Source organism: Felis catus, chromosome C2 (genome assembly GCF_018350175.1).
Source record: "Felis catus isolate Fca126 chromosome C2, F.catus_Fca126_mat1.0, whole genome shotgun sequence".
NCBI classification, from domain to species: domain Eukaryota; kingdom Metazoa; phylum Chordata; class Mammalia; order Carnivora; family Felidae; genus Felis; species Felis catus.
Window position 1 is genome coordinate 130,971,221 of NC_058376.1, and position 17,226 is coordinate 130,988,446.

At 38.1% G+C, this 17,226-nt stretch overlaps 1 protein-coding gene and 1 long non-coding RNA gene across 4 annotated transcripts in view; one reads left to right on the top strand and one right to left on the bottom strand.

Moving 5' to 3' along the window:
• MRPL3 (mitochondrial ribosomal protein L3) overlaps window positions 1–15,103 on the top strand; it is a 53,214-nt gene extending 38,111 nt beyond the window's left edge. Inside the window, exons 9-10 of one of the 2 annotated variants that reach the window (XM_019810708.2) lie at window positions 4,503–4,580; window positions 14,723–15,103. In XM_019810708.2, the coding sequence (XP_019666267.2) occupies window positions 4,503–4,580; window positions 14,723–14,773 (129 nt within the window). In that variant the 3' untranslated portion in view covers window positions 14,774–15,103. The remainder of the gene's footprint in view (window positions 1–4,502; window positions 4,581–14,722) is intronic. The other variant, XM_003992124.6, reaches the window with a different exon arrangement.
• LOC109491505 overlaps window positions 1–17,226 on the bottom strand; it is a 98,165-nt gene that overhangs the window by 22,774 nt on the left and 58,165 nt on the right. The window lies entirely within an intron of this gene.

Consider the following 17,226-nt stretch of genomic DNA (forward strand, 5'->3'; position numbering starts at 1 on the left):
CAAGCTGTGGAATGTGCCGTCATAAAAAGAAAAAGTCATCTATTTGACCTGGTAGGTTTCTACAAGAAGACAGCGCGTGAACAAAAGTCGGATTCAGAGCATTGTGTAGAATACTGCCCTTTTATCAACTAATGAACAAAAGCTCCCTACATGTATATGTGGCTGTGCCGTTACATAAGCACAGAGAAAAGTGGGATTACGTGCCAGATTACTTTGGATTATATGTCAAAGGTGTGGATGGATAAAAGTGGATGTAGAGGAGGAGAGAGGGAGACCATCAACACAGGAGGGAAAGATAGTACTCAAAAAAGGATTGTGGTATATATCCATCTTTATAAAATAATTATATATATTTAAAGGGGAGAAGTTAAATTCAATCCCCGCTAATCTGAGGAATTTGACAAATAACCAATGTTTCTATATGTATGTGTATACATTTCAAAGTATAGAAAGTACAAAGAAAATAGCTATTCTTGAAAACAATACCCCAAGATAAACACTATTGACATTTTGGTTCATGTTCTTCCAGCCTCTATTCTAGATATATATTTTTTTACTAATTTATAAATTCTGACCAGCAGAGTTTTTTAAACTTTATGTAATTAAATCTGAAGGTTTGTTCCCTTTTTTTTTAAATTTATTTTGAGGGGCGCCTGGGTGGCGCAGTCGGTTAAGCGTCCGACTTCAGCCAGGTCACGATCTCGCGGTCCGTGGGTTCGAGCCCCGCGTCGGGCTCTGGGCTGATGGCTCAGAGCCTGGAGCCTGTTTCCGATTCTGTGTCTCCCTCTCTCTCTGCCCCTCCCCCGTTCATGCTCTGTCTCTCTCTGTCCCAAAAATAAATAAAAAATGTTTAAAAAAAAAAGTTTAAATTATTTTGAGAGCTTCCATGAGTGGGGGAGGGGCAGAGAGAGGGAGAGAGAATCCCAAGCAGCAGAGCCCAATGCAGGGCTCAGTCCCACAAACCAAACATGTGATCATGACCTGAGCTGAAATCAAGAGTCAGACATTTAACCCACTGAGTCCCACAGGCACTCCAAAGATTTTTATTCCCTTCTATTATTTTTACATCTGTGAGAGATCACCTGTTTGTATCTGTTTGTGGATATTTTCTTTGTATGTCCAGGGTGGGGTGGTGGTATTTGCATGTGTGTATATGTGAGATATTTCAGTTTCCATAGTATTTTAACACTTAGCCTTTATTAGCTATGAACTGTGGGTCAGACTTCATTTTCACCTCACATGCTTTGTTCTTTCACTACCATTTCTTGACCATTCTCTACCTTTGTGTAAATTTTTTTTTCACATGAAAGGCCATGGACATGAGAGCCATCTCCTCAGCACACTTATTTTGAAAATGAGACCCAGAGAAGTTGTAACTTCCCTAGTTTCTAATTGCAGGAAGCTAGTATTAAATAAAATTGAAACAAAATTACTACTTTATTTTCAAATTTTTATTTAAATTCTAGTTAGTTAACATACAGTTCAGTATTGGTTTCAGGAGAATTCAGTGATCCATCATTTACATCCAATACCCAGTGCTCATCACAAGTTCCCTCTTTAGTACCCATCAGCCTACTACTTCCCTCCATCAACCCTCAGTTCTCTATCTTTAAGAGTCTTTTGTGGTTTGTTTCCCTCCCTCTTTTTTCGTTTCCCCCCCTCCCATATGTCCATCTGTTTTGTTTCTTAAATTCCACATATGAGTGAAATCATATGGTATTTGTCTTTCTCTGAGTTATTTCACTTAGTATAATATACTCTAGCTCCATCCACGTCGTTGCAAATGGCAACACTCAATCTTTTTGATGGCTAATATTCCATTGTATCTGTATACACACCACATCTTCTTTATTCATCAGTTAATGGACATTTGAGCACTTTACTTTGGCCATTGTTGATAATGTTGCTATAAACATAAGGGGTGCACGTACCCCTTCAAATCTGTATGTTTGTATCCTTTGGGTAAATACTAAGCAGTGCAATTGTTGGATCATAGGATAGTTCTCTTTTTAACTATCTGAGGAACCTCTGTACTGTTCTCCAGAGTGGCTACATCAGTTTGCATACCCACCAACAGTGCAAGAGGTTTCCCCTTTCTCCACATCCTTGCCAACATCTGTTGTTCCTTGTGTTGTTAATTTTAGCCATTCTGATAGGTGTGAGGTGGTATCTCATTTTGGTTTTGATTTGTATTTCTCTGATGATGAGTGATGTTGAGCATCTTTTCATGTGTTTATTAGCCATCTGGATGTCTTCTTTGGAAAATGTCTTTCATGTCTTTTGCCCATTTCTTCACTGGATTATTTGTTTCTTCGGTGTTGAATTTGATAAATTCTTTATAGAGTTGGGATATTCACCCCTGTATTAGATATAATCATATTTATATTTAAAATGAGAGTTGGGGCACCTGGGTGGCTCAGTCGATTAAACATCCCGCTCTTGATTTCAGCTCAGGTCATGATCTCACACATTCACGAGTTTGAGCACCATACAGGCCCACACTGACTCTCTCTGCCCCTCTTGCACATGCTCTCTCTCCCAAAATAAATAAAATGAATGAATAAATAAAATGAAAACTTGCTACCCTTTTTTTTTTTATAATTTACTTATTTTTTAATTTCCATCCAAGTTAGCATGCAACAATGATTTCAGGAGTAGATTCCTTAATGCCCCTTACCCATTTAGCCCATCCCCTCTCCCACAAACCCTCCAGTAACCCTCTGTTTGTTCTCCATATTTAGTAGACTCTTCTGTTTTGTCCCCCTCCCTGTTTTTATATTACTTTCGCTTCCCTTCCTTTATGTTCATCTGTTTTGTCTATTCACGTCCTCATATGAGTGAAGTCATATATTTGTCTTTCTCTAATTTCACTTAGCATAATACACTCTAGTTCCATCCACGTAGTTGCAAATGGCAAGATTTCATACTTTCTGATTGCTGAGTAATGCTCCATTGTGTATATATATATATATATATACACCACATCTTCTTTATCCATTCATCCATCAATGGACATTTGGGCACTTTCCATACTTTGGCTATTGTTGATAGCACTGCTGTAAACATTGGGTTGCATGTGCCCCTTCGAAACAGCACACCTGTATCCCTTGGATAAATACCTAGTAGTGCCGTTGCTGGGTCATAGGGTAGTTCTATTTTTAATTTTTTGAGAAACCTCCATACTGTTTTCCGGAGTGGTGCACCAGCTTGCATTCCCACCAACAGTGCAAAAGAGATCCTCTTTCTCTGCATCCTCGCCAATATCTGTTGTTGCCTGAGTTGTTAATGTTAACCATTCTGACAGGTGTGAGGTGGTATCTCATGGTGGTTTTGATTTGTATTTCTCTGATGATGAGTGATGTTGAGCATTTTCTCACGTGTCAGTTGGCCATCTGGATGTCTTCTTTGGAGAAGTGTCTATTCATGTCTTTTGCCCATTTCTTTACTGGATTCTTTGTTTTTTGGGTATTGAGTTTGATAAGTTCTTTTTAGATTTTGGATACTAATCCTTTATTTGATACGTCATTTGCAAATATCTTCTCCCATTCTCCCTTGCCTCTGGAGACGTTGAGGAAGACGTTGCATGACCAAGGTCAAAGAGGTTTTTGCCTGCTTTCTCCTCAAGGATTGTGATGGCTTCCTGTGTTACATTTAGGTCTTTTATCCATTTTGAGTTCATTTTTGTGTATGGTTTAAGAAAGTGGTCCAAGTTCGTTTTTCTGCATGTCACTATCCAGTTTTCCGAGCACCACTTGCTGAAGAGACTGTCTTTATTCCATTGGATATTCTTTCCTTCTCTGTCAAAGATTAGTTGGCCATACGTTTGTGGGTCCATTTCTGGGTTCTCTATTCTGTTCCATTGATCTGAGTGTTCTTGTGCCAGTACCATACTGTCTTGATGATTACAACTTTGTAATACAACTAGAAGTCTGATGCCTCCTGCTTTGGTTTTCTTTTTCAAGATAGCTTTGGCTATTCAAGGTCTTTTCTGGTTCCGTACAAATTTTAGGACTGTTTGTTCTAGCTCTGTGAAGAATGCTGGTGTTATTTTGATAGGGATTGCTGCTACCACTTTCATAACACATCTGTTATACTCTTATATTACAAGTCATCCATAGCATTTGAATTTTTCCTATTCTCATTCAACATTTTGAAGTGCTAGGGGGTGCCTGGCTGGCTCAGTCGGTTGGGCGTCCCTTCGGATCAGGTCTTGATCTCGCAGTCTGTGAGTTCAAGCCCCACGTCAGGCTCTGCACTGACAGCTCAGAGCCTGGAGCCTACTTCAGATCCTGTCTCCCTCTCTCTCTCCTCCTCCCCCACTCATACTCTGTCTCTCTCAAAAATAAAAACATTAAAAAAATTAAAAAAAATTTTTTTGAAGTGCTAATATGATGATTACTTTTTAGGCTACTTATAGACTCAGCTTGTAGTAACATATTGCTTGTTTTAATACAAGTATATTCTCAAATTTTTAACTATTGAAATTGCATTTCTTACTTTAGGTGTGGAGAATAAACACAAAGCACAATATAATCTATGTAAATGGCTCTGTACCTGGACATAAAAATTGCTTAGTAAAGGTATGTATATAAAATGTATGTAAACTCTTTATTTTCCGTTGTTTGGATACGTGAATATGTGCCATAAATTGTCCTTTGGCCCGTAAATGTGGCTTGAAAATAAGTGGCTGTTTTTCCATAATCTTTGCCAAATTAAATTTTTTGCCACTTTTCAGTAGTACCTGACTGAAAAAGTTGTACAAAATATCCTGTACCTATGTTCATAAAAACATGAACCTGTGAGAATGGTAGGACCAATAAATAGAGGCTCTTTAGAAATGCAAAAAGGTGGGGTGCCTGGGTGGCTCAGTAGGTTGAGTGTGTGACTTCAGCTCAGGTCATGATCTCACAGTTGTTGAGTTCAGTCTCAGCTTCAGGCTCAGAGCTGAAGCTAACAGCTGTTTGCTCTGAGCCTGAAGCCTACTTCAGATTTTCTGTCTCCCTCTCTCTCTCTCTCAAAAATAATATTAAAAAGAAAAAATAGAAAGGCTCAAAGGGGAATATGGTGGCATAGGAGGACGCTGGGTTCACCTCATCCTGCTGATCACTTAGATTCCACCCACATCTGCCCAAATAACCCAGAAAACCACCAGAAGACTAGCAGAATGGACGCTCCGGAGCCAAGCATAGACAAAAGGACCATGGGAGAGGGTAGGAAGGGCGGAGAGGTGGTGGGTGCTACACGGACTGGTGGGAGGGAGCCGGGGTGGTGGAGGGGCAGTCTGCCCAGCAAGACAGAGCCCCTGAAGTCTGGCTTCAAAAGCGGAGGGGCCAGACTCCGTGAGTTCTGACAGCCAGTGGGCTGTCATCTGGAATGTTAAAATTCAACAGCTTTGCTCCCAGACAGCAGGGAGGGCAAGAGGACATTGGGAGGGAGAGTTGCTGAGCCCAAGAATACAGAGCTCAGCTTGGTGGGAGAACAAAGGCACTGGTAAGCACCATCGCCCTCTCCCATCCCCCGCTGAAATTCGAAAGGGAACCAGTTCCTGTCACTGAACTTGCTTGCACCGTGCAAACGCCCAACGCTGTGATCCTGTGGATCCATCCCTCTGGCGGGTCGGCCTTCCTCCTGGTGCTCCTCCCGGTGCTGCAGGGCCCCTCCCGCAGGGGACCACTGAAGGCAAATGGAGCTAAGCCTGCCCCTCGTGGCCCTGTGCACCTTGCAGATCCACCCCGGCTAATACGCCAGATCCCATCAAAGCAGCACCACAGGCCTGGCAGTCTGCAAGTAGCCCAGACAGGGGCCACGCCACTCCACAGTGAGTCCTGCCCCTGGGAGAGGAGAAGATAAGATACACACCAGTCTGACTGTGGCCCCGACCACCAACACAGGTTACTCCAGACAGCACAAGGGAAGTGCCCTGCAGTTTGGAGCCACTGCAGGGACTACCCAAAATGATGAAACAGAAGAATTCTCCTGAAAAGAAACTCCAGAAAGTAGCAACAGCTAACAAATTGATCAAAAAGGATTTAAGCAATATAATGGAACAAGAATTTAGAGTAATAGTCATAAAATTAATCGCTGGGCTTGAAAAAAGCATAGAGGACAGCAGAGACTATGCTACAGAGTCAAGGGACTAAGAGATAGTCATGAGGAGCTAAAAATGCTATAAATGAGGTGCACAATAAAATGGAGGCGGCCATAGCACAGATTGAAGAGGCCGAGGAGAGAATAGGTGATTTAGAAGATAAAATTATAGAAAAAGAGGAAGCTGAGAAAAAGATTTAAAAAATCCAGGACTATGAGGGGAGAATTAGAGACCTAAAGTGATGAAATCAAATGGAACAATATCCATATCATAGGAATTCCAGAAGAAGAAAGAAAGGGGCTGAAGGTGTACTTGAACAAATCATAGCTGAGAACTTCTCTGATCTGGGGAAGGAAAAAGGCATTGAAATCCAAGAGTCACAGAGAACTCCCTTCAGACATCAATTGATCATCTGCATGACATTATCATAGTGAAACTGGCAAAATACAAGCATAAAGAGAAAATTCTGAAAGCAGCTAGGGATACACAGGCTCTAACTTACAAAGATAGACACATAAGAGTAGTGGCAGACCTATCTACTGAAACTTGGCAGGCCAGAAAGGAATGGCAGGAAATCTTCAATGTGATGAGCAGAAAAAACCATGCAGCCGAGAATCCTTTATCCAAAAAGTCTGTCATTCAGAATAAAAGGAGAGATAAAGGTTTTCCCAAACAAAAACTGAAGGCATTCATCACCACTAAACCAGCCCTACAAGAGATCCTAAGGGGGATTGTGTGAGTGAAATGTTGCAAGGACCACAAAGTACCAGAGACATCACTACAAGCATGAAACCTACAGATGTGACAATGACTCTAAACACGTATCCTTCAATACACTGAATGTAAATGGACTAAACGCTCGAACCAAAAGACACAGGATATCAGAATGGATAAAAACACAAGACCCATCTATTTGCTGTCTACAAAAGACTCATTTTAGACCCGAGGACACCTTCAGATTGAAAGTAAGGGGATAAAGAACTATCTATCAAGCTACTGGAAGTCAAAAGAAAGCTGAAGTAGCCATACTTGTATTAGACAAACCAGACTTTAAATTAAAGGCTGTAGTGAGATGAAGAAGGGCATTATATAATAATTACAGGGTCTATCCATCAGGAAGAGCTAACTATTATAAATGTCTATGCCCCGGATATGGGAGCCCCCAAATATATGAAACTATCACAAACATAATTAACCTTATTGATAAGAATGTGGTAATTGCAGGGGACTTTAATACCCCACTTACAACAATGGATAGATCAACTAGACACAGGATCAATAAAGAAACAAGGGCCCTGAATGATACATTGGATTGGATGGACTTGACAGATATATTTAAAACTCTGCATCCCAGAGCAACATAATATACTTTCTTCTCAAGTGCACATGGAACATTCTCTAAGATAGATCACATACTGGGTCACAAGACAGCCCTTAATAAGTATAAAAGAAGTGAGATCATACATTGCATACTTTCAGACCACAATGCTATGAAGCTTGAAATCAACCACAGGAAAAAGTCTGGAAAACCTCCAAAAGCATGGAGGTTAAAGAACACCCTACTAAAGAATGAATGGGTCAACCAGGCAATTAGAGAAGAAATTTAAAAATATATGGAAACAAATGAAAATGAAAATACAACAATCCAAACGCTCTGGGATGCAGCAAAGGCAGTCCTGAGAGGAAAATACATTGTAATCCAGGCCTATCTCAAGAAACAAGAAAAATCCCAAATACAAAATCTAACAGCACACCTAAAGGAAATAGAAGCATAACACCAAGGATACCCCAAACCCAGCAGAAGAAGAGAAAGAATAAAGATCAGAGCAGAAATAAACAATATAGAACCAAAAAAAAAAAAAAAAAAAAAAAAACCTGTAGAGCAATTCAATGAAACCAAGACTTGGTTTTTTGAAAAAATAAACAAAATTGATAAACCTCTAGCCAGGCTTCTCAAAAAGGGAGATGACCCAAATAGATAAAATCATGAATGAAATTGGAATTATTACAACCAATCCCTCAGAAATACAAGCAATTATCAGGGAATTACTATGAAAAAGTATATGCCAAAAAACTGGACAACCTGGAAAAAATGGATGAATTCCTAAGCACCCACACACTTCCAGAATTCAAACAGGAAGAAATAGAAAACTTGAACAGACCCATAACCAGCGAAGAAATGGAACCAGTTATCAAAAATCTCCCAAAATATAAGAGTCCAGGACCAGATGGCTTCCCTGGGGAATTCTACCAGACATTTAAAGCAGAGATAATACCTATCTTTCTCAAGCTGTTCCAAAAAATAGGGAAGGAAAACTTCCAGGCTCATTCTGTGAAACCAGCATTATTTTGATTCCTAAACCAGACAGAGACCCAGCAAAAAAAGAGAACTACAGGCCAATATCCCTGATGAATATGGATGCAGAAATTCTCAACAAGATACTAGCAAATGGAATTCAACAGCATATAAAAAGAATTACTCACCATGATCAAGTGGGATTCATTCCTGGGCTGCAGGGCTGGTTCAATATTTGCAAATCAATCACTGTGATACACCACAATAAAAGAAAAGATAAGAACCATATGATCCTGTCAATCAATGCAGAAAAGGCATTTGACAAAATTCAGCATCCTTTCTTAATAAAAACCCTAGAGAAAGTTGGGACAGAAGGAACATACTTAAACATCCTAAAAGCCATTTATGAAAAGCCCACAGCTAATATCATCCCCAGTGGGGAAAAACTGAGAGCTTTCTCCCTGAGATCAGGAACACAACAGGGATGTCCACTCTCACCACTGTTGTTTAACATAGTGTTGGAAGTTCTAGCAGCAGCAATCAGACAACAAAAGGAAATCAAAGGCATCCAAATTGGCAAAGATGAAGTCAAGCTTTCGCTTTTTGCAGATGACATGATATTATACATGGAAAAGCTGATAGACTCCACCAAAAGTATGCTAGAACTGATACATGAATTCAGCAAAGTCGCAGGATACAAAATCAATGTACAGAAATCGGTTGCATTCTTATACACTAATAATGAAGCAACAGAAAGACAAATAAAGAAACTGATCCCATTCACAACTGCACCAAGAACCATAAAATACCTAGGAATAAACCTAACCAAAGATGTAAAAGATATGTATGCTGAGAAGTATAGAAAGCTTATGAAGGAAATTGAAGAACATACAAAGAAATGGAAAAACATTCTGTGTTCATGGATTGGAAGAATATTGTTAAAATGTCAATACTACCCAAAGCTATCTACACATTCAATGCAATCCCAATCAAAATTGCACCAGCATTCTTCTCAAAGCTAGAACAAGCAATCCTAAAATTTGTATGGAACCCCAAAAGACCCCGAATAGCCAAAGTAATTTTGAAGAAGACCAAAGCAGGAGGCATCACAATCCCAGACTTTAGCCTCTACTACAAAGCTGTAATCATCAAGACAGCATGGTGTTGGCACAAAAACAGACACATAGACCAATGGAATAGAATAGAGACTCCAGAATTGGACCCACAAAAGTATGGGCAAGTAATGTTTGACAAAACAGGGAAGAATATCCAATGGAAAAAAGACAGTCTCTTTAACAAATGGTGCTGGGAGAACTGGACGGCAACATGCAGAAGAATGAAACTAGACCACTTTCTGACACCAGTCACAAAAATAAACTCAAAATGGATAAAGCACATGAATGTGAGACAGGAAACCATCAAAACCCTAGAGGACAAAGCAGGAAAAAACCTCTTTGACCTCAGCCGCAGCAATTTCTTACTCAACACATCTCCAAAGGCAAGGGAATTAAAAGCAAGAATGAACTATTGGGACCTCATGAAGATAAAAAGCTTCTGCACTGCAAAGGAAACAATAAGTAAACTGAAAGGCGACCGACAGAATGGGAAAAGATATTTGCAAATGATCTATCAGACAAAGGGCTAGTATCCAAAATCTGTAAAGAAGTCACCACACTTCACACCCGAAAAACAAATAACCCAGTGAAGAAATGGGCAGAAAACATGAATAGACACTTCTCTAAAGAAGACATCCAGATGGCCAACAGGCATGTGAAAAGATGCTCAATGTCACTCCTCATCAGGGAAATACGAATCAAAACCACACTCAGGTATTACCTCATGCCAGTCAGAGTGGCTAAAATGAACAAATCAGGAGACTAGATGCTGGAGAGGATGTGGAGAAACGGGAACCCTCTGGCACTGTTGGTGGGAATGCAAACTGGTGCAGCCGCTCTGGAAAACAGTGTGGAGGTTCCTCAAAAAACTAAAAATAGATCTACCCTATGACCCAGCAATAGCACTGCCAGGAATTTACCCAAGGGATACAGGAGTGCTAATGCATAGGGCACTTGTACCCCAATGTTTATAGCAGCACTTTCAACAATAGCCAAATATGGAAAGAGCCTAAATGTCCATCAACTGATGAATGGATAAAGAAATTGTGGTTTATATATACAGTGGAATACTACATGGCAATGAGAAAGAATGAAGTATGGCCCTTTGTAGCAACATGGATGGAACTGGAGAGTGTTATGCTAAGTGAAATAAGTCATACACAGAAAGACAGATACCATATGTTTTCACTCTTAGGTGGATCCTGAGAAACTTAACAGAAGACCATTTGGGAGGGGAAGGGAAAAAAAAAAGGGAGGGAGCCAAACCATAAGACACTCTACAAAACTGAGAACTGAGGGTTGATGGGGGGTGGGAGGGAGAAGAGGGTGGGTGACGGGCATTGAGGAGGGCACCTGTTGGGATGAGCACTGGGTGTTGTATGGAAACCAATTTGACAATAAATTTCATATTAAAAAAAAGAACTAGAAAAAGGATATTAGGATAACTGTTGCCAAAATATTAATATCCTTCCAAAAAAGAACTTCTAATTTTTTTTTAAATACTTTGACACAGGAACTGAAAATACACAAAATGGCAATTCAGTGAGAGAGTCAACAAGACCATTTGGTAATGGGGCACTTGACTGGCTCAATTCAAAGAGTATATGACTCTTGGTCTTGGGATTGTGAGTTCAGGCCCCACGTTGGGTGTAGAGATAACTAAAAAATAAATAAAACTTTTATTTATTTATTTATTTTAAAGAAAGGTGGTAGGGGTATCTGGGTGGCTCAGTTGGTTAAGCATCCAACTTTGGCTTTGGTCATGATCTCACAGTTCATGTGTTCAAGCCCCACAACTGTGCTGACAGTTCAGAGCCTGGAGCCTGCTTCGGATTCTGTGTCTCCCTCTCTCTCTGCCCCTCCTCTGCTCACAGTCCATCTCTCTCAAAAATAAACATTAAAAAAAAAAAAAAAAAGGTGGTAAAAGGTAAACATTTTAAGGAGGGATTCATTGTTATGATTATACTTTTAGTATTTTAAAAATATGCACATTCATATTTATGTTCAAAAACAAAGTAAAAAAAATAATAGCATAAATTGGGGGGAAAAAACTCTTGTACTCTCACAGACTTGTTTCTATCAAATAAAATAGAAAGTAAATATTCTGCCTGGGACTTAGGCCAACATAATACAACATATAAGAAATCACTTTGGGATTTTGAATCATCCATTCTGAAAATAAATTTGTAGTAGAAATAATACCAGCTTATTCCCAGAAATTTTCCAACAATAACAACGAAAATAGATTGAAACTTCAACCTCTGATTTTTCACATTGGGTCTTTCTCTATGTATTCTTTTCATTTCTTAAAGTAGGTTCCATTACTAGCATAAAGTATAACACTTGTTTTAATCCTACAGTAATTAAAATTCCCTTTCTGTAGTTCACTTTTTGACTGAATTGTTCTGATTTTTCTTAAAGAAAAAATACATCTTATGAATTGTTGCAAGTATTTTTTTTTTTTTTACTTTGCATGTTTTCAGGTTTAAGTAGATTTCCAGTCTCCAGATGACCTGGTTGTTTACACAATGACAGGTTGTCGAGACTGACAAGTTGGCATTGTACTTCCTATAACATTTTGTCTTCATAATTAAATGTACCCCCTCCACATTACAGGTTTATTATATGTTACAAATATCACAACCTAATAAAAGAGAGAAGAGGGAAATTAAATTATTTTCCATAATAAAATTATACTGTACAACAGATGAATTTTTATATGTTGTCAGATCTTCCTTTTCTCCCCATTTTGCTGCACACATGGTTCTAGGCTTGCTTTCCAGCTGAAAGTGGAACACCTCAGCATTTTCTTTGACACCAGTATAGATGAATAGGTCAGCTGTCTTGAAAAACCATAATATGTGCAGTGATATTCTGACTGGTTGTTATAAACAGTTTATAGTCGACATTTATTACTCTTCCACCTACTTCAACAAAAAATTGCCTCCAAAAACTCAACTCTGTTAATGGATGATGGCTCGCCATTACTGAAGACATTCAGAAGGTAGACCACAGGCAATTCCCAAAGGGTAGTCCAAGTATATTTCAAGAAACTAGCATCAAAGAATGTCCAGTCCACTTCGAAATGTTAACACACCAATGAATGTATTTTCAAGAAACATATTTTGATTAAAAAAAGAACGCATCTTGAGAAAACAATCTTCGAACTACAGTGTCTAAACAAGTCTTTCGTAACCTTACAGAAATGTCCGTCCCAAACATTAAGATGTGGGTTTGGGGGTGTTTTGTGGGCTTGTGTTTTAAGAGAAGTGGTGGTACACAAGTGTGGTCCACTTTTTGAAAACTTTTTCTATCATCCCACTTTTTCTATCCTTCCCAGTGATTCCATAGCAAGTGAAAAGAGCCCCTTTGCCCATGGAGATTGAGGCGCTTCCTAGTGGACAGGCAGCCTCTTCAGCATTCTCTCATCCCACAGGAACTTTTGCACCCCACCCCCAGAGTATAGGGCTGCCAGTAACTTTGTTTTTAATGCTAAAGTTAGTAACGATGGTCTTAGGGATGACCAACCCGTTTAATTAATGTAAGCATTTTTTGTTGTCTAGATTCACTAAACGTATTAAAAAAAGCCTAAAGAATATGTTTACAGCATTATGTGGTGTATATGATTAACTAATATTTGTGTGTGCTCATTCCTGTAGCCTAATTTAAGTGTTTTCTAGATTTCCTGTTTGTGTCCTACCCCTCATCTTTCCTCAGAGAATTTGAACTGCCTTGCCAATATACAGAAATATAAAAAGAATGAGCCAGAGAGTTGAGAGAGTTTTGGTGAAGGTGGGGAAATAATGAAGCCAGAGGTTAGATTAAGTGCACAAAAATACATACTGTTGAGTCTTACACATTTGTTAAAGATGGGATGCAAACTCTGCCCCTCAGCTTTAGAACCACCGAGACAAAAGAGATTTAAATAAAATGTCACTCATGTTTCCAATCAATGAATTATAGTACTGTAACATTTATAGTTAGAATATATAAGTAGTGCTTTTCTCTGAAATGTTCAAGTATGATAGATCTATGAAAATGTAAAAGCAACTGAGAATTTGCTGTTTAGATCATTTATGACTAAATTTTCACAGTTATCAAATTAGCACAGAAAGTTTTGCTGTTGTTGGTTTGGTTGTTTATTTGCTTGGGTTTTATTCTCCATTCTAAATTCTGAAACAGTTTAAATCAGTAAGAATATGACTCCCCCCACCCCCACCCAAGTTCAAGTTCAACCCAAGATTAGTGACTTGGAAAGAAAAAATTAAATGAGTTTATTTTCTTCTGAGCAACTAACTGAAAATTCCTTGGAACAATTTTAATGAGAGAGATTAAAATAGATGTGTTTCTGTACATAGCTGTTCCTAGCAGCTGTGTACTTATTTCAACCAAATTATTCGTTTCTTATTGCCAAAATGATTATGCCGTGTTTTACTCTGTGTGTATAATTACATGTAATTTTTTTTTAATTTCTCACTGAATGAAAGCTGTAGAATGACTCAGAAGCTTTAAAGAACCAGTAATGTTTTCCAAAAATAAAACCCAACATTTTAGATCATACCAACATCTGAACTGTTTCTTGGTTTATGAATTTACAGATATAATTAGAATATTTTTAGATTAGAAAGAGCTAATAAAACTAGTGTAAAGACTTATGGAATGATTGCTTTTGCTAAATATTATTTTGTCCTTCTCAGTGATAATGGTACTTGTTAAATGTAAGCTTATTTCCTTAATAAAACTTGGCATTTTTGGTTATGTGCCCTTTGATATAAGACTAACAAAAATACTAGGTAAATTCTTTTTTAAAACCTCAACTCAAAAGAATCTATGGTAGAAAGTAAAATAATAAAAATATATAATAAAATAAGATCAATAAGAAGTAGATGGTAATAACTTTTAGGCACATAGTTTAGATATAGTTGATACCTAAGTAGTAATTTTAAAATATAATTTATCCTCCTGGGCAGTTCTAGAGATTTGTAAGTTATGAGTAAGATATGTAATTATCAGGGTAATTTAGAAGGCAGATGACTGAGTTGAGGAAGGTTGTATTTCTGTCATTGGATTAAGTTTATTGGAATAAAAAGAATACATTGAGTTCCTTTCACTTTATGTAACAGTTGTGTTATTCACATTAGAAAATGTAGGAATAGATATTGTTTATTAATAATTAAAACATACTATCTTTAAGTAACTTAACTGGTACTACTTATTAATAAGGTCTTTGTCCCCCTCCTTCCAGATCAGAGATTCTACACTGCCTGCATATAAGGACTTCTGTAAAAATCTACCATTCCCTACATATTTTCCTGATGGAGATGAAGAAGAACTACCAGAAGATTTGTATGATGAAAATGTGTGTCAGCCTAGTGCACCTTCTATTATATTCTCCTAACCTCCGTGGACATGGCAGAACCTCCTGTATTTTATGAGCTTTGATGAGCCAGAGCAATATATAACCAGGAAATATATTTTCCTTTCGTAATCACAGTACCACACTTGTCATCTTTGTCAAGGGCATAAATACATCATTCCATCCCCCAAACTAAATTTTGTTTTAAATAAATTACCACATTAAATAAATCAGTTAAATAGACTGGATATGCCAGATGTCGATGGACTGGCCATTTGCATACGAGCAAAGTCTTTTGTAATTTGTGAGCTTCATCTTTTTTACTACATATTCTAAAGTTATCTTAAGATGCTTATGAATTCAGCCTCTTTTGTTAAAGATATTTCTGTCTTCCTGAAGGGGTAGATGTGGAACAGTGGCAAACTTACACTTTCAGGGTAAACTTGAAACTTACACTTTCTAAACAGAGAAAGGAAGTAAGATTTTTATTTAAATTATATTTTAATCATTTTTTCCTTGCTTTCCCAGAAGGATTTGAAGTGGCCTGGGGTTGTACATTCAACAAACTTATGAAGCACCTATTTTTAAAAATATTAATGTCCCCTGGGTTTTTTCATTGTATGAAATTAAAACGTGTTTGCTAATGGCTACATTATGTCAAATAATCAAGCTTAACAATGCAAGTGTAAGCAGTCCTTATTGAACTACTGGATTTCCTCTGAACCCAGATTCCTGAGGACCCACAGGATCTAACTTTTAACTCAGGATGTTTTCTGAGACTTGATTCATACAGCAACCCAAGAGACATTAATCATACTGCTAGATCACCATATAATTTCCTACTAATGGATTTGTATTTGAAAGGTCCAACAGTTTTTTTTTTGCTGATATTTCATTTCTCTCATTTTTTATTTCAAGTCCAAATATAGTCACATCTTTTTTAAAATTTCCATTATTCTTCACCTAATTCCAGTAAGATTTGTTGCAATTGACAGAAAATCCATACAATAAAATAGTTGGGGCACCTGGGTGGCTGAGTTGGTTAAGCATCCAACTCTTGGTTTCAGCTCAGGTCATGATCTGGTTCATGGTTCAAGCCCTGCATCAAGCCACTTGGGCTTTCTCTTTCTCTCTCTCTCTCTGTCTCTCCCTCTCCCTCTCCCTTTCCCTCTCCCTCTCCCTCCCCCCACCTCCAGCTCATGTGTGTGCGTGCGTGCTGTCTCAAAATGAATAAAAATAAATAGAAAATAAAAGAGTAAGTGAGGGAAAAACACCTAGGATAACATAAATCAGTATTCAGTGGGGAGTTGGGAAAGAATGGTAACTGTATGATACAGATGAGCAGACTATGACATGCAAAATCATTGGACTCAGTTTGACTCTGAGCTGCCTGGATACCAAAGTAAAACAGCATTGATCTTGTTACATATTACTCTTTAATCATGAGTTCCTCAAGAGGAATTGTTTTAAACTGGAGTAAGTCTTGGTCACCATACCATTTTTTATTCAAAAAATAACTTACCAAACTGGAAATTCCTGGACTTGTTAAAAGATTATCTCAAACATATTCAAGGGTAAAATATTAGACACATTCTTGTCAGATCAAACAAGGATAATCTTTACTACTGCTGTTCAACTGTTCTTGGAAGTCTTTGTCAGTACAATTACTAAAACAAGAAAAAGTAATGATATAAATATTAGGAAGTGAGAAGATTGTAAGAAATATCTACCTGTAAGACAATCAACTGACAAGTCATTAGAAACAACGAAGGAGGGCGCCTGGGTGCTTAGTCAGTCCAACTTCAGTTCGGGTCATGATCTCACAGTCCGTGAGTTCGAGCCCCACGTCGGGCTCTGTGCTGATAGCTCAGAGCCTGAAGCCTGCTTCGGATTCTGTGTCTCCCTCACGCTCTGCCCCTCCCCTGCTCAGTCTCAAAAATAAAAACATTCAAAAAAAAAAAAAAAACGAAGGCAGTTCAGCAACGTGACTGTAAAGATTAATATATAAACATAGCAATATTGAGAAATTTTATGGGGTGGGGGGAAATGGCTACTATTCCAATAGCAATTTTTTTTTAAAGTTTACCTAGGAAAAAGCCTTACAAATGTGCTGGAGTCTTATTGGAGAAGTTAAAACTTTAATGAAGGACATAAAAGAAGACAAATAATGGAGGGGATTATCATGGTTATGAATGGGGAGACAATATTGTAAAGAATTCAATCCTATTTTTAAAATCTCAACAGGTTTTACCATACAACTGTTCAAACAGACTCTAAAATGGATGTGAATGTGTACATTCAAAAATAGCAAGCACATGAAATCATAACTATTAGGTATGTCCCCATACTATGCTTACTTACGCTTTACTTT